Source organism: Saccopteryx bilineata, chromosome 1, assembly GCF_036850765.1.
Source record: "Saccopteryx bilineata isolate mSacBil1 chromosome 1, mSacBil1_pri_phased_curated, whole genome shotgun sequence".
NCBI lineage: Eukaryota > Metazoa > Chordata > Mammalia > Chiroptera > Emballonuridae > Saccopteryx > Saccopteryx bilineata.
The window spans coordinates 253,678,031-253,702,050 of NC_089490.1; the positions used below are offsets into that span (position 1 = coordinate 253,678,031).

Sequence of the window (24,020 nt, forward strand, 5' to 3'; positions counted from 1 at the left end):
CTTCCACTTGTTTGTATCTTCCTTGATTTCTTTTATCAATGTTTTATAATTTTCCAAGTACAAGTCTTTAACCTCCTTCATTAAATTTACTCCTAGGTACTTAATTTTTTTTGTTGCAATAGTGAAGGGGATTGCTTTCTTAATTTCTCTTTCAGATAGTTTATTGTTGGTGTATAAAAATACCTCTGATTTCTGGATATTAATTTTATATCCTGCCACCTTGCTGAATTTATTTATCAGGTCCAGTAGTTTTTTGAGACTTTAGGGTTTTCTATGTACAGTATTATATCATCAACAAATAATGATCGTTTAGTTCTTCTTTTCCAATTTGGATGCCTTTTATTTCTTCTTCTTGTCTTATTGCTGTGGCAAGGACCTCCAGAACTATGTTGAATAAGAGTGGTGAAAGGGGGCACCCCTGCTTTGTTCCTGATCTTGAGGAGATTGCTTTTAATTTTTGCCCATTGAGTATGATGTTGACTGTGGGTTTGTCATAGATGGCCTTTATCATGTTGAGGTATGTTCCCTGTATTCCCACTATGCTGAGAGTGTTGATCATGAATGGGTGCTGGATTTTATCAAATGCTTTTTCTGCATCTACTGATATAATAATGTGATTTTTCTCGTTCCTTTTGTTTATGTGATGAATCACATTGATTGATTTGCAAATATTGTACCAGCCTTGCCTCCCCAGAATAAATCCTACTTGATCATATGTATGATTTTTTTCATGTATTGCTGGATCCGGTTTGCTAATATTTTGTTGAGAATTTTAGCATCTAAATTCATCAGGGATATTGGCCTATAGTTTTCTTTCTTGTATTGTCTTTGCCTGGTTTTGGAATCAGAATTATGCTTGCCTTGTAAAAGGAGTTTAGAAGTCTTCCCTCCTCTTAAATTTTTTGAAATAGTTTGAGAAGGATAGGAGTTAGTTCTTCTTTGAATATTTGGTAGAATTTGCCTTTCACAGGCAAGGGCTTTTTTTGGTTGGGAGTTTTTTTTATTTTTTTAATTTTTTTTTTTATTTTTGACAGAGACAAAGAGTGAGTCAGAGAGAGGGATAGACAGGGACAGACAGACAGGAACGGAGAGAGATGAGAAGCATCAATCATTAGTTTTTCATTGTGCATTGCAACACCTTAGTTGCTCATTGATTGCTTTCTCATATGTGCCTTGACCGCGGGCCTTCAGCAGACCGAGTAACCCCCTGCTGGAGCCAGCGACCTTGGGTCCACGCTGGTGGGCTTTTTGCTCAAACCAGATGAGCCTGTGCTCAAGCTGGCGACCTCAGAGTCTCGAACCTGGGTCCTCTGCATCCTAGTCCGATGCTTGATCCACTGCGCCACCGCCTGGTCAGGCTGGTTGGGAGTTTTTTGATAACTGTTTTGATCTCTTTTGTTGTAATTGGTCTAAGTTTTCTGATTCTTCCAGATTGATTTTCGAAAGATTATATGTTTCAAGGAATTTGTCCATTTCACCTAGCTTGTCTAACTTTTTGGCATACAGTTCTTCATAGTATTTTTACAATTCTTTGTGTTTCTGCTGTGTCAGTTGTTACTCCACTCTCATTTCTAATTTTATTTGTTTGACTCCTTCTTCTTTTTTTCTTGGTGAGTCTGGTTAAAGGTTCATCAATCTTGTTTACCTTTTCAAAGAACCAGCTCTTGGTCTCATTGATCCTCTGTATTTTTTTATTTTTTTTTAGCTTCCATGTCATTCATTTCTGCCTTGAGGTTTATTATTTCCTTCCTTTTACTTCCTCTGGGCTTTACTTGCTGTTCTTTTTCCAGTTCTTTTAGATGCAGGGTTAAATTGTTTATCTGAGCTTTTTCTTTCTTCTTAAGGTATGCCTGTAATTCTATGAACTTCTCTCTCAGGATTACTTTTGCTGTGTCCCATAAATTTTCAGTTGTTGTATGTTCATTTTTCTTTGTTTCAAGGAAATTTTTTATTTCTTCCTTGATCTCATTGTTAACCCATTTGTTATTTAATAACATTCTATTTAGTTTCCAAGTGTTTGAGTGATTTTCAGTTTTTCTGTTGTAGTTGATTTCTGGTTTCATGCTATTGTGATCCAAGAAGATGCTTGATATGATTTCAATCTTCTTAAATTTATTGTGACTCATTTTGTGTCCTAACATGTGGTCTATCCTAGAGAATGTACCATGAGCACTAGAAAAGAATGTATATTCTGCTGCTTTAGGGTGAAATGTTCTGAAGATATCTATTAAATCCAGTTGATCTAGTGTGTCCTTTAAGTCTGCTGTTTCTTTGTTAATTTTCTTTCTTGAAGATCTGTTCAGTGATGTTAGTGGGTTATTGAAATCCCCTACTATTATAGCATTGCTGTTGATATAGCCATTCATGTCCATCAAAATCTGCTTTGTATATTTAGGTGCTCATATATTAATTAGGTGCATAGATATTTATAATGGTTTTATCTTCCTGTTGGATTGCTCCTTTTATCATTATGTAGTGACCGTCTTTATCCCTTATTATAGCCTTTGTTTTAAAGTCTCTTTTGTCAGATATAAGTATTGCAACCCAAGCTTTTTTTTTCATTTCCATTTGCATGAAATATTTTTTTCCATCCCTTTACTTTCAGTCTATGTGTATCTTTTGTTTTGAGGTGTGTCTCTTGTACACAGCATATGTACAGGTCCTGTTTTCTTATCCATGCAGCTACCCTGTCTTTTGATTGGATCATTTAATCCATTTACATTTAAGGTTATTATTGATATGTAGTTGTTTATTGCCATTCTATTTTTTAAATCTACATTCCTCTTTTACTATATTCTTTTTTCCCTTTGTTTTGTTTACAACAGGCCCCTTACATTTCTTGCAACATCGGTTTGATTGTAATGAGTTCCTTGATTTTTTTTTTTTGTCTGGGAAGCTTTTTATTTCTCCTTCAATTTTAAATGATAGCCTTGCTGGATAAAGAAGTATTGGTTGTAGGCTCCTGTTCTGCATTACTTTGAATATTTCTTGCCATTCCCTTCTGGCCTCAAGTATTTCTGTTGAGAAGTCGGATGTCATCCTTATGGGGGCTCCTTTGATGATTGACTGCTTTTCTCTTGTAGCTTTTAGTATTCTTTGTTTATCTCATAGATTTGGTATTTTAATTATGATGTGTCTTGGTGTAGGTCTCTTTGGGTTCCACTTTAATGGGACTCTGTGCTTCTTGAACTTGTGTGACTTTTTTCTGCATCAGTTTAGGGAAGTTTTCAGCTATGATTTCTTCAATCAGGTTTTCTATCCCTTGTTCTTTCTCTTCTCCTTCAGGAACCCCTATTATGCGGACATTGTTTCTCTTCTTGTTGTCACAGAACTCTCTTAGAGCTTCCTCAGACTTTTTGATCCTCTTTTCTTTTTGCTGTTCTGCTTCCATGCTTTTGCTTATCTTGTCTTCTAAATCACTGATTCAATCTTCTGCTTCATCCAGCCTGCTTTTAATTCCTTCTAGTGCGGTCCTCATTTCTGATACTGTGTTTGTCATTTCTGTCTAATTCTTTTTTATGATTTCAATATCCTTTTTGATGCCAGCTATCTCTTTCTTTAGGTGCTCATTTTGTCCATCTGTTGTTGCTCTAAGATCCTTGAACATCCTAATAATCATTATTCTAAACTCTACATCTGATATCTTGTTTATTTCCATTTTATTCAGTTCTTTTTCTACAGATTTCTCTTGTTGATTCATTTAAATTGCATTTCTCTATCTTCCCATTTTGTCTCTGTATAGACTGCTCCTTGGGATGTGTTTTTATGTAGCTAGCTGAGTATAGGGTTGTTGTTGTCTGTCTGCAGCTTTCAGTTTTGTTGTTTCTAAATTTTCTTGGGATGGCTTCAGCTGTTTGTAATCCACTGTGGGCTACTTGTCTGCTACTACCGCTCTTTTTGCTGTTTGTTACAGCGTTTTCTATGCCTTAGCTGGGTCAAGTGTGAGGAGCCTTTTCTTAAGATACCACTCTAACTATGGTTGTTAGGTCCTCAGCTGAAGCTCTTCATATCTGGCTGCTGGATGTACCAGCCCTGGACCTCCCCGGCTGGAACCTGGCACAGACCAGTGGTGGTCACTGCTTTTGACTGGCCATTAGCAACGTTCTTGGAGCTACAGGTGATAATGGAATTTGTGTTCACCTCGGTTGGGTCCTGATACCGTTGTAACTATCAGCTGCACCCCTCGCTGGCTTTTCCCACTCTTGGCCAGTGTGTGTGGCCTCTCTATTCCTGAAGTGTGGTTTTTCCACTGGCCTCTCTCTGCCTCCACCTCTTCAGGCACTTGACACCAGCGGAGGCTTGCAAGTTGCAGCCCAGGCTGCTCCGCAGGCATGGGGGACTCCTCGCCTCACTGGACTCTGCCCCCTGCAGGTGCATGGGCTGCCTCTCTGGGCTCTGCCCCCACAGGCGTGAGGGATGCCTCTTTGGGCTCTGCCCCTCTCCTTTGCAGTGAGGACCACCAGGCTCTGCCCTTCACCGGTGCATGGGCTGCCTCTCTGGGCTCCACCCCTTGCTGTCGCAGTGTGGGCTGCCTGGCTCCACCCCCTGCAGGCACGCAGCACTCCTCGCCCGACTCCGCCCCCTATGGGTGTACAGGGTGCCTCACTCCCCTGAGGTCCATCTGGCACCGGCGCAGGGGATGCCTCACCCCCCAGGGTTCCACCCCTGCAGGCTTGCGGGAGGCTTCTCCCGGCTCCACTCCCTGGATTTCTGGGAGGCTACTTTGCTGGGCTCCGCTCCCATCTGCCGCGCTGGCCAAGCACCACAGCTGCTGCCGCCGCCGCCACAGCTGAGCCCTTTCGCCCTTTGGAGGGTACTCAGCAGGTTAGGTACCATGTAGCCCAGACCTCAGCACTCAAATCCTGTGTCCCTGATGCGCCCCCTGCTTTTAAGTGTCTCTCTGCACTGACTGGAGCAGGAGAGCCTCTGGTAGGTGGGGTAATTGCTTCCCTTTGTTGGCTTGGTTCTCCCAGGAAGAATGTCCACTTTAGGTTTGGGGAGTGACCCAGTACAGAGTTCAGGGTGGCTGTCCCCCACAGTCTCTAACTATGTCCCGGAGACCACACTTTCCTCTAGCAACTCCAGTCCTCTCGGCACTCTCCGCTCCTGGAGCCCTGGATAAGTGGCTGTGAACGAGGTTTTCTGCGTGGTCCCTTTAAGATGGAGCCTGGGTCTGAAAGTTTTGTCTTTCTCTTGCAAACACTAACCTGGCTCTTCTTTTAGCTAAATACTATTCGTCCGCCTCCTCTAGTCTCTGGGACTCATTTTTCCCTCTCTCCCAGGATTTGTCTGTTAAGTAGGGTTCCATGAGCTGGGTCCTAGACTGCCACTTCCAGGATCTTAGTCTTGGGTCACAGTGTTTTAGTCATAGCCTGCATGGTAGAGTTGAAGGGACAATGGATGAGTTGTGTACTAGAGCAGCAGTGTGTGACCCAAGCATGATTTTTGAGGTAGATTTTAGTGTCTTTTTTGCTTAATAAGAAAACTATAGCAAAAAAAAAAATTGTCTTTCCAGATGTCATTTCAGTAAGGGTGATGTGTTTAGTGATCCTAATGTATGATTTCCCAGTTTTTGCTCTATTGTAGTCACTTTTGTCATACCTTCTGAGTGACAGTTATTAATGCCCCAAAGGACTCAGAATAACTACTGAATACAGCAATTTTCATCAAGTTATAGCTGCATTCTCTCTATCAGTGAGTTAATGTTCCTGGGTTTATGTAGGATCCATAGGTATGCTTTCTAAAAAGAAATAAAAGTGTTTTGATATAGTAGATTAACTTTGTCAAACACCTATATTGTATATTATGAACATCAAGACCTAAATGTTAAAAACTCCCCAAATGGAAGGAGACTAAGGCTGTAGGGCGTGAGGAGCAGGTGTGCCCAGGGCAAAGGATGGCGCTTGATAAAATTGTAAACCGTGCCCTTTAACTTGCAGGCAGCTTTTCTCTTGCCAATCTTGGCGCATATGATGCATGATGGTGTCACTGCCAGCCGCTTCCGAGAGCTGCAGGAGCCCGAGTGCATTATTGTTGCCCCCACTCGAGAGCTGATCAATCAGATCTACTTGGAAGCCAGGAAGTTCTCTTTTGGGTAAATTTGTCTCAAAGAGTTGCTCCTTATTTGGGGAAGAGCTCAGTTGTAAAGCAGTCATGTAATTAGTGTTATTTAATTGAAATGTTCTTTTTAATAATCCTGTTTATAGAATCTACGCTTATTTTGATTTTTATAAAGAAACATGCTTATTAAAAATTAGATGATAATAGAAGTAGAACGATAAGACAGTAGTGAACATATTGTGTATTTTCTGGCAGTTTTTAATTTAAAAAATGAACTTTGGGTAATCGTAATAATTTTCTGTTTTTTTATACATAAATAAGGAAAACTGCTTACTTCATAGTCACACCTAATTTTTAATGACTGTAAGATTGTCCATGTGTATATATTTTCCTACTTTGGGGCATTAGGTGGTTTTTAATATGCAGCTACTATAAAGAAACCTATAATGAACAAATGCTATAAACTTTTTCTATTTTTATGTTTTAAGTATTTAATTAGAGTAGATTTTAAGATTAAAAGATATAAACTTATTTTAGCTTGTGCCAATGTCCATTTCCACCAGCAGTTTTTGGGAATGCCTGTTTCACTTAACATTTTGCCAATACAGGGGGTCCTCAGGTTACAACACAGTTCCATTCCTATAACAGTGATGTAACCCACACTTTAGTGCAAGTCAAAACACCACCCTAGCCTAACACAAATGGAACAGTTGTGCTTTTAACAGTTAAAAATAGCATAGGTAAGTGTACTGGGGACGCCAACTCCCTCATTCATAGGCCACTTTACTGTGTATTCTTCCACTGACCCCAGCCAAACTAGTTCCCCCTCGTATACTAAATACATTGTTGGCAATGAATCTTATCATATGGTCATCTTTGCCCATTATGAGGACATAACTGAAGAGTAAATTTCTATATGGGACAGAGATAAGTTTTTAAGTGTCTATGGAGACTGCAGTGTGGAAGGGGCGGCATCCTTTATCTCCTGGTATGTCATTCCCCTGCGTTGCTGAACAGGCTGCTATCAAACTGGCAGGAAGACACTGTTAGTCTTCGTTTTGTTTTCTTTTTAAAATAATGGTGAACTTAAATGTTCAAAAGCCATTTGTATTTTTAATGAGTCATTTGTTCATGTTTTTGTTCTATTTCTGTGTTTTTGAAAAGCCCTTCATCTGATAGGTAACAAAATATATTTTTCATTTGTTTATCAACTTCTTTATTGTTGAATGCATTTGTTTTTTTTTTTCTTTACGGATTTTGTTTTATATCTTGTTAGACACATGTCCAATTTTCAAGTAACTAGAAAATGACATTTATTTTTCTTGTTAACAGGACTTGTGTAAGAGCTGTTGTCATATATGGGGGAACCCAGTTTGGGCATTCAGTCCGACAGATCGTCCAAGGTTGTAATGTGTTGTGTGCTACCCCTGGGAGACTGATGGATGTCATCTCCAAAGAAAAGGTCAGCCCAGGGCTGTCATATTTTTGCAGTCAATGAATAACTTTTTGCATGGCAAATGGAGACTGTGTTGTAAAAATATATTTATTAGAGCATCATTTATAACCATTTCTGTATTAGGCCCCCCTCACATTTTTTACTCTGTTCTCACATAATTTTTAAAATAATTTCAGCAGGAGATAAATAATATTTTTCATTTCATACTTGGGAAAACAAACTCGGTGTGATTGTATAATTTATTTAAAACCCCCCAGTTAGCTCTGGTAAGTAATAGAGATAGGGTCAGACTCCGACCTGATTCCAGAATCCAACCTCACTGGGTGGAAGATGCAATAAATACTTTTATCTAATTTCATGTACATGGGGTCCTCATGTTACGACACAGTTCTGTTCCTACAACAGTGACATAATCCAGGTTTTGGTGTAAATTGAGACACACCTAGCCTAACACAAACAGAACACTTGTGCTTTTAACAGTCCAAAATGGGGTAGGTAAGCGTACTGGGGACACCAGCTTCCTCACTCATATGCTGCATTACTGCATATTCTTCCATTGAATACAACCAAACTAGTTCCCCCACATAGTAAGTGTGATGCTAACTAACCACATAAAACGAAACACTCATGTCTCAATTTTTTAAAGTTTTTATGGGAGTGAGCATCATAAACTTGAAATGGCGTCTGTTGACCCTGTTGTAACCCGAGGACCCCCTCATATCTTGATGAAATTACATTTTTTTCCTGGAGGAAAGCCTTTGGCATCAGTAATTTTGTGTCTTGTGTAAGTGTGGGAGTGATATTAACCAGGGCTGGTAATTCTTTGTGACTTTAAGGGGAGATTTTAGGGCTGTGTACTGATTTTAGGTTTTCATACACCACATTAATACATCTCCAGGTCAGTACTTTCAGTGAACTTTAAGTTCACTTTCATGAATGTGACTTGCTATTTTTATTTTTTAGCTCTTCTCTAAAGGGGTTACTCAACACATGCTTTTTCTGCATCAAGGCACTTTCTTAGAACAGCTTTTAATAAGACCATCCACAGAAATCTACCAGGAGCCCTCACTGAACACTGTCCATGGTGGCACCCAAGCCACTCATTTCCTTTTTGCAAGTGTGTGTTTTTATTTATAGCAACACGTGTTTAAGATCAGAGACCTTCCCAGTTTTTTTCCGAGGGATTAGAGAATGGAGAATTTATTAAGGGTTTAAAAGAGTTAGAAAAAAAATTTGCCGTTTATAAGACGTTTTATTTGTATTCTGTTAGCAATTTTTATTTCTTAAAGAATCTGACTTGATCAGATAACACTGCCTAGATCTGTGCCATCCAACACTACTGACTGGCCACATGTGGATGTAACTTTACAGATGCTATGAAATCTAAACTTTAGTTCTCAGTCACACTGGCCTTGGTCAAGTGCTTTGTAGCTGCACGTGGCTTGTGGCTAGCATGTCAGACAGTGAAGATACAGAATTTTTAAGTAATGAAAGTCTGTTGTGCGATAGTGATCTAGAAGTTTTAGTTTCTTTGAGTCTTAATTTATTGAATGTTTTACAACATTACAGAAAATTAAGAACTGAAATAAACAGTATTTCTCCTTTTATGCATTGATTTCTAATCTTCATCCTTAAGAATATAATAGCTGGACTTGTGGGCGCTATTTTATATATTAACTAGTGTGCATTCTCTTCTCTTGTCTTTGAAAATGCCCGTAAAGATTGGTCTTGGACAGGTCAAATATTTAGTTTTGGATGAAGCTGATCGCATGCTGGATATGGGCTTTGGGCCAGAAATAAAGAAATTAGTTTCCTGCCCAGGAATGCCATCAAAGGAGCAGCGCCAGACCCTGATGTTTAGTGCAACTTTCCCAGAAGAAATTCAGAGGTAATTGCTTTTCTTTTTAAAGATAATTGTGATGTGCAGAGATGCTTTCATGGAAGCAGAAGCAATCTGAATATCTATTTTTGACATATTTGATTTTTTTAAAAATTTTAAAATAGTTTAAAAAGTAGATATATTCTTTAAAACAGTGGTTCTCAAATTTTTTGAAGTCAGGGCACATTTAAAATCCTACAAATAATTGTAGGTGCGCTATACACAAGTTTCTGAGAAATGTGTTATAATAATTAAGTCAAATATTAAAGAAAAAAATAAAGTCCCAAGCGTACTTTTATGGTAATTAAACAAAATAAATATGACAAAATTTATCCTGACATTAAAAAACATTTTTATGTTACATTTTTTGAGTTATGCTTTTTAGAATTTGTAAAAAAGGGGTTAAAAAACAACAAAGTTATCTTTTTACATATATAGATACATTCTTAGTAAGATTTAATAAATTTGGCAGGTCCTGGCAGGAATGTGTTAAGTTTTTTCATTCTTGTGTTTATGAGAAATATGAGCCCGATGTGTCTTAGCGATTTCTTCAGTGTTTGGGCATATATTTGAAAGGCAAACTCTCATTTCCTCATCAGTACATTTAAGAATTCCTCTCTTTTTACTCTTAATTGTGTTGAGGATGGAAAACCCTAATTCACATAAATAGGATGTTGAAAATTGTAGTAAAATGTTCAAAGCTTTTTTAGATATTGCCACATATTCTTTTATAGAAACCAAAAGGCTTCAAGAGACAATTCCTTATGTTTAATCATCAATCCAAAACCCCCACCATACATATCATCTTAACTTTACACCAAACAAAGGATAGAAGAAACTTGCCTCCAGTCTTTCTGGGGAACATGGGGGGTAGTATAAACAATCCAGCACCACAGCTTAACAGCCTTTTGGAACCTAATCAGGCAAGTGAGGTGGGGGGTTGGGCAGACTGTCAGCTTACAGCCAATTCCCCACACCTCTGTCCCCCAAAAATCTAGACTCCAAAAACCCTGTTGGTTTTTTGGTCCCCAACAAGCACATATTTCTCTGGAATACCATAGGGCGCACCTGGAAATCTTCTAGGGTGCACACTTTGAGAACCACTGCTTTAAAAGTTTGCCATATTTTTCATTGTTTTTTACCTTTGTTCTTAGCTTTGCATTAGCATCACATTTTATTAAAGTGTGTGTGTGTGTGTGTTATAACACAGCAGCTAGCTAGGATTTAATGCGTGACTACCAAATAAAGTTATTTTTAAAATCGTGCCTATTCTTAAAATTAATATACAGAGCTTGGGAAGCCTGGACCTTTGGTAGAAAATTCGCATACAGCTGTTAACACATGTGGTGAATTGTGAGGTTAGGAGGACACATCACTGCTCGTGTGGTGACTCTCCTTCTTGCCTGCTGGTCCCGTAGCTGTGGGGACCCTGAGGTGCCCTGACAGCAGTTCTAGCTTTAATTCAGAGAGACTCTTGCTGTTCCCAGTGGCAGAACTGTTCTCTCTTGGGAACCAGGACCTCCAAACCTGCAGAACCTCTGTTGTAGGGGGTGGGCAGCACAGACTTTCCGTGTGAGTGTCTGGGAGGGATGGGATGCAGCCACTGTGGCATGCGCCTCTGGGTTCCCCGGCCCAGGACCACGTCAGGAAGGTTGATTCAGAGTCCCTGTGCGCTGTGACTGGCTGGCGTGCCAGCCTCTCAGAGCCACTTCAGGCTGGCTGTTAGCCACATTCAGTGGATGGCTCCAGTGTCTGTCGGGCGCAGCTCAGGGTGTTGTGGGACCATATGATCTGTGGGCCTCCTGGCCCTAAGCATGTCCCCTGTTCTGACAGGAAGTCACATGGGATCAGGTCCTCCACAGATCCTCGGATAGTGGAGCTGGCTATCAATTTGTGTTACTTACCATATGATTTTAGAAGTCTACATGTAAATTAAAAAGAGCTCTTTGTTGGGGAAAAAATCTAAATCATAAGAAAGCATTCGGTCAGTTGATGTAGTTTCTTTTAGTGATATATAAAGTAATAGATTTTTATATTTAAAGAGTGTCTTTTTTTTGAGAGAGAGAAAGAGACAGGAAGGGAGGGAGATGAGAAGCCTCTACTTGCAGTTGCTTCACTTTAGTTGTTCATCGATTGCTTCTCATACGAGTCATGAGTGAGTGACAGGCTCAAGCCAAGCCAGTGATCCCTTGCTCAGGCCAGCGACTTTGGGATCATGTTGATGAACCCACGCTCAAACCAGATGAATCCGCACTCAAGTGGGCGACCTCGGGGTTTCAAACCTGAGACTTTAAGTGTCCTAGGTCGACACTCTGTCCACTGCACCGCCACCAATCAGGCTTAAATGGTGTCTTAAATTTGAAATGAGGTATCTACATTTCCATTGTCATGCTTGATAATATTAGCAATTACTTACCTAATTAGCAAGTAATACTCCTTCTGCCCATCTATTTTTCAATTTACCTGAAATAGAAAAGTATTTGGATATTCACCAGCCCAAATGATCACGTATAACACCATCAGTCAGTAATGTTTGTTGACCTTCTATGAGCCATATTTGATTCTAAGCCCTGGCAATCTAAGGTAAATGAGGTAGAGCCCCTAATCTTGAGTTATTTATGTTATTCAGTTTCTGAAAACCCCTCAGTTGCTTCACTGTCTGCTTTTAAATGTCACAGTTTGCCCATTATTCTGTCCGAGTCCATTTTTCTCATTATCCATATTTGTTGAACCTTGCAGCATCCATTTTGCTGTCTGCCAGGAACTCCCAAACTTACTTCCTATATCCCTCGTTTCTCTTCTGGGCTTTGCACCTTCAGACCTAACCTTTCTACAGGCTTTCCTTGAGTGAATTACTAGTGCTGACTCAGTTCATCACGTCCAGAATCAGGCCCATTCTTCACCTCCTCCTTTCAAGTTTCTCTTTCTGGCATCACCGTCTTTCTAAGCCTGAGTCCTTTGAATCTTTTGGCTCCTCCCTCTCATTTCTTTAAGTCTCTGCCCTTCAAAAAGATTCAACTTGGCAGTTATTCCTAAAATGTTTCAAGTTTGTTACTTTCTTCTCTTCTGCCTGTGGTAATTAGATCCTTTTTGGTTTCCCTCTGCTCGCTGACAGGAGCTTTCTGACCTGTCTCCCTGCCTCCGGCCTCCCTGCCTCTGACCTCCCTCTGTGTTAGTAATAATTCCACAGTGAAGTCTGAGCCTCCTAGACGTTTATTCAGAATAAATGGCCACGTCTTCCCATCTACACAGATGAACCAGATTTCAACTCCTTTTAAACATGACAGTCTGTACCTCACCAGCCACATTCTTACCTGGGATCTTTATTTTTTGTCTGTTAAAACTATTTCCTGATGACTGGGTAAGCCTAATTTTCCCTCCTCATGACTTGTTCTCATTTCTTCTTTCCTTCTGCATGGAGTGCCTTTCCCCCTTACTGTTCCACACTCTCACTCGCTGCTTCCTTAAGTCAAGCTTCAAACATGAAGACTCTTCTAGAACTTGTGTTAAATGTTCTAAAACCCTTTGAACATTTACTGGAATATAGTAAGTGTTCAGAAGATGCTGTTGTAACCCCAGATTATTATGTTAAAATATTTACTATATAATTAAAACATGTACATATTAAACTATATTTTAAAAGTGTAGTAGTTATTTTTGTACAACTACATTCATCCTGCTTGCTGTGAGCACCCAAGAGGCAGAGGCCATCTGCTTGTCCCTGCACTCCCAGAGCCATTCACCGTGCGTACGTGCCCGGCACAGGCACTCACGACCTGTATGGTGACATGTACAGTGACAGTAAGGGTGATGACAGGGAAGAATTATAGACAGCGTCACTGTGTGCGCCCCAGTGCGAGGTGCTTGTCTCTGTAAGGAGGTAGAGCAGAAGGGAGCTGTTCTCTTTGTTACGGTGGGAGAGCAGGCGAGGAGAAGTGGCAGAGATTTACAGAGGTTCTGGACACACTGAGTGTGATCATGATGTTCTAGAAGGCAGCTACAGACAAGGGGCAGCTGTGTAGGAGAGAAGAGGACTGCAGAGAGATGTGGAACGGCCCTCATCCCCAAACTCAGCTTTGCAATCGGCACCCCCTTCCCCACGTCCCAGGTCTCTGTGTGACCTGAAGCAGGCTGTTAGTGAGAGACGTGCGAATCCACCGTTGGGGTGGCCAGCATTGTCCGGCCTGTCTGGCCTCTGGGCTCTTCATGTTGTGTCTCGTTCTTTTATACAGTTTTGCTCAACAGATCTGATTTTCTGTGTGTGTCGTCATGTGAGAAGCACTCACCTGAGATCTAGTTTACTTATCACTGTTCCTGTGAAGTTGAGTAACTTACACAGTATTTTACATGTGAAAGCCATGAGTGAGGAACAGAATTTTTGCCATAAATTTCAGTTTTTAGCAAAAATTTGTCCTTGTACTTTGATACTCAGTTTAGCATACTTTTTATTCTTGTTCTGTACACACTTTATTTGTGGGGTTGCATGGTCAGCACATCCAGTCAGAATGACCATACCCGTTATTGGACGCAGACTTTTCACTGGCAGTTACGTATTTTGCAGAATCGTAACATTTTATGTTGACCTTTGAAAACAGTGCTTGGCTGGTGTAAATATTCCCCTTATCATATCAGAGCTGTTATAATCTGTCTAATATTGAAGTAGCCCTTGCAGGATCAGCAAATGTTGTGTGTATTCATGGAATAGGCTATGTTAAGGAATAATCTTTTGTCTTTCCAGGTTGGCTGGGGAGTTTTTAAAGCCAAACTATTTGTTCGTTGCTGTTGGACAAGTGGGCGGAGCCTGTGTGGATGTGCAGCAGAGCGTCCTCCAGGTCGGCCAGTACTCGAAGAGAGAAAAGCTTGTCGAGATTCTGCGGAACATAGGTATCTCTCATTGCTATAGTTATTTTTGTCATAATTTTGATTTTTAAAAATTAGCAATTGCTTGGCATAAGTTTTAATAAGTTTGTTTTCATTAGTTCTTCCTTTTCTAAAGCTGTTTTTTTTAATTGTGTTTACATAGATTCTAGTTCTAAAGCTGTTTTTATAAGGGTTTTTAAGGTTCATTTTTTTTTGCGTGTAAATTACATAGTAGTGTAGGCCTTTCTCCTCCATAAGGTTAGAAATAGGAAGGATTTGAGTCTTAACAGTATTTGACTAACCCAGCAGAAACGTATTCTTTTTTTTTGTTTTAGAAAATAGTAAGGCTGAGTAACATTTTTACATCAAACTCTGCTCCACCCAAAGTGAGTCCTTTGCCGAATCTGGTTCCCAGCTTTGCTTCCTACAGTGCCCGTGTTCATAGACGCGGGGCACATTGGCACCAGAAGGGACTTCAAAGATCTAGTTCTGTTTCTTCCCAATACTGGTGAGGAAACTAGTTCCTTTCCCCCCAAAACAGTTTTATAGAAAGTCGTCTGTGTTTTGGTTGGTCGAGAGAGCTGCAGCTTATACCTGGGAATACGGTTGGAATCGGCCATGTGCTGCCTTCTGCTTCCCTGGTTGGAGGGTTATGGGCTGTGCAGCCCTTTCCTGTCTTCCCTTGTGGAATTCTGTTTCCGGTTGAGTGTCAGTGTTGGGTGCTAAGGCAAGAAGCCATCCAGTTTCTAGTCATATATATATATATATATATATATATATATATATATATATATATAAAAATACTTTTTAAAACAAAATACTTGTTCATCTTGAGTTTAAGAATTTCATTGATTTGCCTCATGATGTTTCATAACATACACTGTTGCACGTGAAGTGGAAACAGTAACTGCTGTGGGCCACATCCTGTTCTGATTGCTTCTTGCTTGTTAAAGCATCATGTTCTCAGAACACCTCTGAGTAGGTTTTGTCACTCTCATTTTAAGGACTAGGACACAGAAGTGCAGAGGAGTCAGGTCAGTGCTCGGTAAGCGGAAGCTCCAGGCTCAGGAAAAACAAACACTATGGTTTTGCTGAAATGAGAGCATGTTTCTCATATAGTCATTATCTCACTGTTTTAATACGTGGATTTGTAGAATACTGTTTATTTAGAGAATAATCCTAATGAACTGAATTTTTCAAAAGTGCTGGTTTGCTGTTGGGAAGGCTTTGAGGTTAGTGCATAAACACTGTTCATATATTTCTGTATTAAACTATTAACTGTTTTACAGTTTAGAATTTATTGTTGCATTACTTTGCATGGGATATCCATCAGGTATTCCCTCAAATATCACATAATTTTCTTCATTCTGTTTATGTCCTTTTCTGTTTTTAACTTAAAATATGCTAACTTTCCCCCTTCTGACTTTAACATTCAGTTTTCATTATGTGGAAGTACTGTAACCAACTGCTTTTTTCATAATTTTAATTTTAAATGAACAGGTGTCAGAGATGTTACTGAGTTTATTAATTACCAAGGGAACTAGTAAAATGTTACAGGTAGTTCATGGGAGAATCCAAAGAATGCATATATCAGGGAGGCTTTTTACAGACAGATGCACAGCTAGTTGATATCTACAAAACAATAATCAACCATATTTGAAAGGAATGTTTGTATTTTTATTGCTATCAGTTGCAATAAAGGTATAAAAGAAAAGAAAGACAGTAAAAGGCACAGATAACTCTGGGGTGTGCTAGACACAGCATTACAGCTGGTCACCAGAGCCTGTGACCTTGCTGTGTGGCCTTCTGCTTTGCACATTCCTTTTACACTTGGTTAAGGTGGCAAAGGTGAACATCTGTTCAATGGGATTCAAAGACATCGCCTCTTCACAGGATGTGAAAACCAAGAAGCAAAAGAACACACACTTGTGTTTAGTAATTAACGTTAGAGAATTCTGTCTGTACTCAGTGATGACCATTAATTAATTAACTCAATATAGTCTACTATTTTAAGATACATAAAGCTCATGATCTTGGAAATAATCTTCAGGATGACATCCTAAAAAACATACTGGTAAATAATGAGTAAATTTGGTTGCAAAGATTAACATTTTCATAGTTTTAATTAAACATTATGGAGGACATTAGTTGATTTGACTGGTGTAACCTCTATTTGTTAAGAAAGACAAATCCAAATAAAATGTGTTTATAGTATTATTATTATTATTTTTTTGTATTTTTCTGAAGTTGGAAATGGGGAGGCGGTCAGACAGACTCCCGCATGCGCCCTACAGGGATCCACCCGGCACGCCCACCAGGGGGCAATGCTCCGCCCATCTGGGGCTTTGCTCTGTTGCAACCAAAGCCATTGTAGCGTCTGAGGCAGAGGCCATAGAGTCATCCTCAGTGCTGGGGCCACCTTTGCTCCAATGGAGCCCTGGCTGCGGGAGGGGAAGAGAGAGACAGAGAGGAAGGAGAGGGGGAGGGGTGGAGAAGCAGATGGGCGCTTCTCCTGTGTGCCCTGGCCGGGAATCGAGCCGGAGACTCCTGCACGCCAGGCCGATGCTCTACCACTGAGCCAACTGGCCAGGGCCTATAGTATTCTTAACACTGATAAAACTAGGGAAAAGACATAGATTTTTAAAAGTTATTACATTAGTTTATCAAATATTTTATTATGTGAACTTGGGAATTCTAAAATGTTTCTAATTTAGTTCCTGTAGGAAGACTTTTTTGAGAGAGAGAGAGAGAGAGAGAGAAGAGAAGGGAGAGAGATGAGAAGCATCAACTTATAGCTGTGTGACTTGTGTTGTTCATTGATTGCTTCTCACACATGCCTTTGATCTGAGGGGTGGGAATGGCTCAAGCCAAACCAGTGACCCCTTGCTCAAGCCAGTGACATTGGACTCAAGCCAGTGACCATGGGCTCAAGCCAGAGACCTTGAGACCATGTCAATGATCCCACACTCAAGCCAACAATCCCATGCTCAAGCTGGCAAGCCTACTGTCAAGCTGGATGAGCCCATGCACAAGCCAGCAATATTGGGGTTTTGAACCTGGGACCTCAGCATCTACCCACTGTATCACCACTGGTCAGGCCCTGTAGGAAGAATTTTTCAAATAACTTTAATACAATTAAAATATTAGTTTAGTTTATTTTCTGGGAGTTTTAGGAGTGTTTATCTCAGTGAATTACTTCTCTATTTTATTTATTTCTCTAAACCAATAAGAATTGAGCTCCTTTAATCAAGAGACTTTATAATTGAATTTGTTAGTACTGTCCATAAGGTGTCAACATAATGATCACACATCACTATAGGTGAGGACCACTCTGAATTACACACATGGCGCTGATAGTTTCAGTCTTAGCACATCAGCTGCGGGCCAAGGAGGAACACACTAAATACAAACAGTGATAATCTAGCTGTCGAAGCTGGAATTGTTTTAGATTCTTAGTAGAGTCTAACTAACAGTGGACTTTGCAGTTGTTGCCACCACCAGTGGGGTGTAGCTTGTCTGACTGGAGCAAATGCAAAGTCAGTGGGAGAGAAAATACTGAAGAGGTCAGCAGAGCTAGGTTTTGGTTGTCGGGTGGGATTCACCACAGGAACCAGGAAAGGTGATATGAGGGCTCCCACTGCTCAGACTGTTTTGTGCCTGGCTCTCCGGTGACTCAGTTTTGGCCCCAGACATCTCGCTGGATGACCTCAGAACTGTTGAGGAATGATTCTGATAAAAGCATTACTCTCAAATAAAATGACTGTCTTTAAGACAGCTTATTATTGCAGGAATCAGTTTTCCTTTTGATTTCTCTACTTGCTGTCTGGCATCGTCTTTAGTGATAGCTCTTTGTTTTGGATCCATTGTCTAGTTGCTCAGACAGACCCTTGGAGGTGTCCTTGAATTCTTTCTCTAACTGCACATCTGATCTGTTAGCAAAATCTTCTTGGTTCTACCATCAAAATACATACAGCATCCAAGTAGCTGCTCAGTTAAAACAAAGAGCAGCACTTCTTTGCTGAAAGCCTAGCTCTTCCTTTTTCAAAGGAAGCCTTTTCCAGGGCCTTCAGGCCTACGTGAAACAACCTCTAGGTCTCTAGTTGTCACATTCTCTCCCCCTGCTGAGTCCCCAGCCCATGTCCCCAGCCACAACTGCTCGTTCTCTTCACATAGACTAGGCACATTCCACCTCACCTCAGTCTTTGTACTTGCCATTTACTGTTCCCAGAATGGGGAGACCACATGGGGGCATGTGTTCTCTTGCTCTCTTTCTCTCTCTGTTTGTTTGTTTTTTTTGAACAAGGACACTGTGCTTCCGAGCCTTTGTAATGCTCTTTCCCCAGATATCTGAGTTGTTCACTGTCTTATTATATTTCTATGTCTACTCAGATGTCATCTAATTAGAGAAGGTATAGTCTCTTGGGATTCTTTATCCTGCTAATCTTTTTCTTTTTAGGAATTAATGCATAATATTTGTTAATTATCTGCATCCCCACAGTGAGGGCAGGGGCTTTGCTTCATTGCTGTATTTCCAGCATCTAGAAGAGTGTTTGGTATCTAAATGTTTGTTGAGTAAAGGAAGTCAGATGGTAGGGGGATGGGGAGGGGGGATTATCAACAGTAATGCATTCTTCCTTCCATTAAGGCTATAAGGCTATAACTATCATCTTTCTGGTTTTTTTTTTTTTTTTTCATTTTTCTGAAGCTGGAAACAGGGAGAGACAGTCAGACAGACTCCCGCATGCGCCCGACCGGGATCCACCCGGCACGCCCACCAGGGGCGGTGCTCTGCCCCCCAGGGGGCGATGCTCTGCCCATCCTGGGCGTCGCCATATTGCGACCAGAGCCACTCTAGCGCCTGAGGCAGAGGCCACAGAGCCATGCCCAGCGCCCGGGCCATCTCTGCTCCAATGGAGCCTTGGCTGCGGGAGGGGAAGAGAGAGACAGAGAGGAAAGCGCGGCGGAGGGGTGGAGAAGCAAATGGGCGCTTCTCCTGTGTGCCCTGGCCGGGAATCGAACCCGGGTCCTCCGCACGCTAGGCCGACGCTCTACCGCTGAGCCAACCGGCCAGGGCTGGTTTTTATTTTTAGTGAGAGTGTGGCACACTCCCACACACACCCCGACCAGGATCCACCCGGCAATCCTGCTGGGGCCAATGCTCAAATCAAACAAACTATTTTTAGTGCCTGAGCCTGATGTGCTCAGACCAACCAAGCTATCCTCAGCGCCTGGGGCCAATGGTCAAACTGGCTGAGCATCTGGGTATGGGAGGGGAGGAAAAAGGGAAAGAAGGGAGAGTGAGAGAGGAAGAGAAGCAGATGGTTGCTCCTCTTGTATACCCTGACCAGGAATCAAACCTGGGACGTCCATGCACTGGGCTGACACTCTATCCATTGAGATAACCAGCCAGGGCCTGTAACTGTCATCTTTCTAAGGTAGGGAAATTCCTTGTGTGGAAAAATCTCTGGCTCATGCTTGAATTTCTTCCAATTAAATACTTTAAGCTAGCAAGTAAATAATCTTTGATGCACTAAGACTCTGGAAGAAAGTTATTCCTTAATTTTCTCTATGCCTATATAAATAAAGTAGTTTGAATTAAGAGGTAAAGTTAGAACATGAAATGTCCTATTTATCAGCTCTGGTTGGATGCCATTATTATAAATATCTTGGAAAATCAAGGCAGAATGTAAGACCGGATTGTCTTAGGAAGGACAGAGCAAAGGCATTTATTTGTAGAGAGGGAAGTGAAGGACCTGAGACAAATTTGGAACTGCAGAGGTAGGTGAGCATCACTTCTCTTCCCCTCGGCCTTTTCTTCCTGCTGTTGTCCTGGGAAGGGCAAAGGGCGAGATGATTACTTTAGTCCCTAAAGCAAGAAACAGTCCTTGTCTCTTTATCTTTGCCTTTCCTCCGTTAGGGAAATGCTTGTGCCCCTGTAGCTGCCTGGCCTGGCTGGTTGACTGGTCCAGGCGCTGGGACCGAAGTGGTGGATGACATGGCTTCTTCCTCCTCCTTCCCCCCTCTTGCTTCCCCTGAAGTTTTCAGTTTGAATGTTAATTGTTGTCTCACTGTCTTGTAGGTGATGAAAGAACCATGGTCTTCGTTGAAACTAAGAAAAAAGCAGATTTTATTGCCACTTTTCTTTGTCAAGAAAAAATATCAACAACAAGTATTCACGGGTGAGCAGATTACTATGATTTCCAAGGGGGAGGAACCGCTCTTTGTCATTTGTTCAGAAAGATGCATATATGTAACTAACAGGATATAATCCTAGGATTAGTGTTCAGAATTCTCAGACTCTGAACCGTTCCTCTTCATCTTCACTTTAAGTTTTATTAGGACTGAGTGGCTGGGATGGATGTGTTAATGGTTTATCTTAAGACTCTTCCTCATGAGGGATGTTAACTTCTCACTGTTCTCTGGTCCTTAGATCTGAGTTTTTCCTCTGCTGAATCAAACCTTCTTGATGTCTGACTTTTTTGTATTTTTCTGAAGTTAGAAGCAGGGAGGAAGTCAGACTCCCGCATGCATGTGACTGGGATCCACCCAGCATGCCCACTAGGGGGCGATGCTCTGCCCATCTGGGGCTTTGCTCTGTTGCAGCCAGAGCCATTCTAGCACCTCAGGGGGAGGCTATGGAGCCATCCTCAGCACCCGGGCCAACTTTGCTCCAGTGGAGCCTTGGCTGCAGGAGAGGAAAAGAAAGAGAGAGAGAAAGGAGAGGGGGAAGGATGGAGAAGCAGATGGGTGCTTCTCCTGTGTGCCCTGGCTGGGAGTTGAACCTGGGGCTTCTACATGGCGGCCTGATGCTCTGCCACTGAGCCATCTGGCCAAGGCCAATGCCTGACTTTCGTTTTAACAGAGGGCTTAAAAACATAATTTTAAAACAACTTTATCATTATTTTACTAGTAGGTATAACATATTAGTGAGTATGTAGAATTATGAGATTGTATGTTTTTTAAAATCTGTTATCTTTTAAGCAAGCATTCTAATCAAGTAGTTGTATTATTTTCAAAACTAGAATTATTAATAGAGGTTATTAATAGGTGAGATTTAACAGTTGTCACACTTGAGTTTATATTTTGGCTGTATGTATTAGCTGTACATCATCTATAAGTGGGGATACTTGTTCCAGCCCCCAACTATCTTAAGAACTAAAATGATATGCTGACGGGCATTAGTAATTCATGGTATGTGAGTAGACATTAATGTTAAATGCAGCTGTTTCTACCATATTAAAAGAAATGTGTCTGTCGGCCTTTAAAGGTTCTATTTGTATTTTCTTAGAGCTGTCCTAAAATCCCTGCTTTCCTTTCTTCCAAGTGACCGGGAGCAGAGGGAGAGGGAGCAGGCTCTCAGGGACTTCCGCTGCGGGAAGTGCCCGGTTCTGGTTGCTACTTCCGTCGCTGCTCGGGGGCTGGACATTGAAAACGTTCAACATGTTATCAATTTTGACCTTCCTTCCACCATCGATGAATATGTTCACCGAATCGGGCGCACTGGTCGCTGTGGGAACCCTGGCCGAGCCGTCTCCTTCTTTGATCCCGAGTCAGACAGGCATCTGGCGCAGCCTCTAGTGAAGGTCCTGTCGGACGTAAGTATAAAGGTTTTTTTTTGTTTTTTGTTTGTTTGTTTTGTTTGTTTTTTTGTATTTTTCCAAAGTTGGAAAGCAGGAGGCAGTCAGACAGACACCCACATGCGCCTGACCGGGATCTACCTGGCATGCCCACCAGGGGGCGATGCTCTGCGCATTTTGGGGCGTCGCTCTGCCCCAATCAGAGCCATTCTAGCGCCTGAGGCAGAGGCCACAGAGCCATCCTCAGCGCCTGGACCAACTTTGCTCCAATGGAGCCTTGGCTGCGGGAGGGGAAGAGAGAGAGAGGAAGGAGAGGGGGAGGGGTGGAGAAGCAGATGGGTGCTTCTCCTGTGTGCCCTGGCCGGGAATCGAACCCGGGACTCCTGCACGCCAGGTCGACACTCTACCACTGAGCCAACCGGCCAGGGCTAAGTATAAAAGTTTAACACAGAATGGAGAGTGTTCCTACCTTAGTGTTGACAGTAGATCTGCTATACGTGTGTATATTCAGGAAAAGTACGTTGTTCCCACCGAGACTTGACTCATGCTGTACACGAGGTTCGTCTGTTTCTAAAGGCTCAGCAGGATGTGCCTGCATGGCTGGAAGAAGTCGCCTTCAGTACCTACGTCCCTGGCTTCAGTGGGAGCTCACGAGGAAGCATGTTTGCATCGGTGGATACCAGAAAGGTTGGTTGAGACAAACAGTTCAGAACTTGGCTTCTAGTTGCTGCTTGGAAATGTGCCTAATACTGTGAAGTAACTATAGTATTCAATATTTATGTAAGTCATTGTTTATATACTTAAAATAACATTCTTTCTTTAAAATTTTGAGTACATAGATATTTTTGGTCTTAAAGGTGAGGAATTAATATTGAGATTTATGCTCAAATGTTCTCCTTTACCAAATTTGCTGGCATTTTAAATTCTAATTTGGGATCTTTGGAACTTTGTGTGGGAGCTCTTTATTTTGGCACCCTGAGCACACTTTACCTAGGACAGTATTCTAGAGGTAGAGTTGTAGTTTTTCCTGAGGGGTCAGTTTATTGGGCAAGAGAAATAGTATCTGAGTCATTAACTATTTATGCTTATTTGTTGACATAGAGAGCTTAAGTTTCTGCATTTGCCAAAACTGTTGGCTTGAACTGTTTTTTCTTGACATATTTGGTGCAATTTAGATGTCCCAGGTGGACATGGGTCTCTTTTCCGGCAGGCTGTGTTTATCGGGGCTGGGTCTGGGATAGACGTGGAGGAAAACCTCGCGTCCCTGCCCTTTGTCTGGGCAGTGCCACCTTGGAGCTGCCAGACAAGTAAACCTTTCTTTCTTTCTCTCATAGAATTACCAGGGCAAGAGCATCCTGAGCACAGCAGGGTTTCCCTCTTCACAAGTCCCTCACCCAGTGGATGAGGAGTCGTGGGACTAACGTGAACCAGCCTCCAGCCTGTGGTTCGGTCCGCGCAGAGGAGGAAGCAGTTTTGATTTTGTCTTTTAACAAAAGTGTGAAGCCAGCACACTCGTGTCTCCTATCGTTCTATTCTTGCTCCCACCCTTAAAGTCCTTACTGACCAGTTATGCTAGAAGTTACAGCGTTGCCGTTGCTGATGCGCATGGGCTGCCCAGGAAGACGAAGGCATTGGAAGTGTGTTGCTGTTTCCAGTGTGTTCTTCAGAGGTTGAGACTTGTTTCATGTCTCAGTGCAGTGTTTGTTGATCCTCTTAACAAGCAGTAGGATAGAGGATATACTTTTGGTTAAAAATTATTGGGTCTCATTTTTACTTAAAAGGAGGCTTTCCAGCTATGGAGTGTCACTGAAATGGAAGAACATGGTTTCACGAAGCCACAGTGAGAGAACGCCTCTCAGGGTGGTTCTGATACTAGGTCATCAGACATGTGAAGGACATAGTTCCGTGTTGACTGTGTGAGCTCTGTACTTAATGACAACAGATGTTTGTATAATATGCAGACTTTTCCTTGAAAATAAAGGATGAAACTTCCCCGAGTTTTGCACAGCACTTTTAATTTTGTTTACATATCATGGTTTTCAACGACTTTATTTGAAATTTTGTTTTATGAAACCAGTGAACAGTCTTACATAAATTAAATATTAGTGTATAATATACAGTGATATACAGATGGAATGAGGAAAATCACTCTTTGAACTCAGACTTGATCAACAGAAAACAATGTTGT

The 24,020-nt window shown here is 41.5% G+C and overlaps 1 protein-coding gene across 1 annotated transcript in view; it reads left to right on the forward strand.

Moving 5' to 3' along the window:
* DDX4 (DEAD-box helicase 4) overlaps window positions 1-23,752 on the forward strand; it is a 53,626-nt gene extending 29,874 nt beyond the window's left edge. Inside the window, exons 14-21 of the mRNA XM_066240873.1 lie at window positions 5,940-6,094; window positions 7,393-7,522; window positions 9,238-9,404; window positions 14,134-14,279; window positions 20,335-20,434; window positions 21,580-21,850; window positions 22,409-22,519; window positions 23,167-23,752. Of these exons, the coding sequence (XP_066096970.1) occupies window positions 5,940-6,094; window positions 7,393-7,522; window positions 9,238-9,404; window positions 14,134-14,279; window positions 20,335-20,434; window positions 21,580-21,850; window positions 22,409-22,519; window positions 23,167-23,253 (1,167 nt within the window). The 3' untranslated portion in view covers window positions 23,254-23,752. The remainder of the gene's footprint in view (window positions 1-5,939; window positions 6,095-7,392; window positions 7,523-9,237; window positions 9,405-14,133; window positions 14,280-20,334; window positions 20,435-21,579; window positions 21,851-22,408; window positions 22,520-23,166) is intronic.
* The last annotated feature ends 268 nt before the right edge of the window (window positions 23,753-24,020 follow it).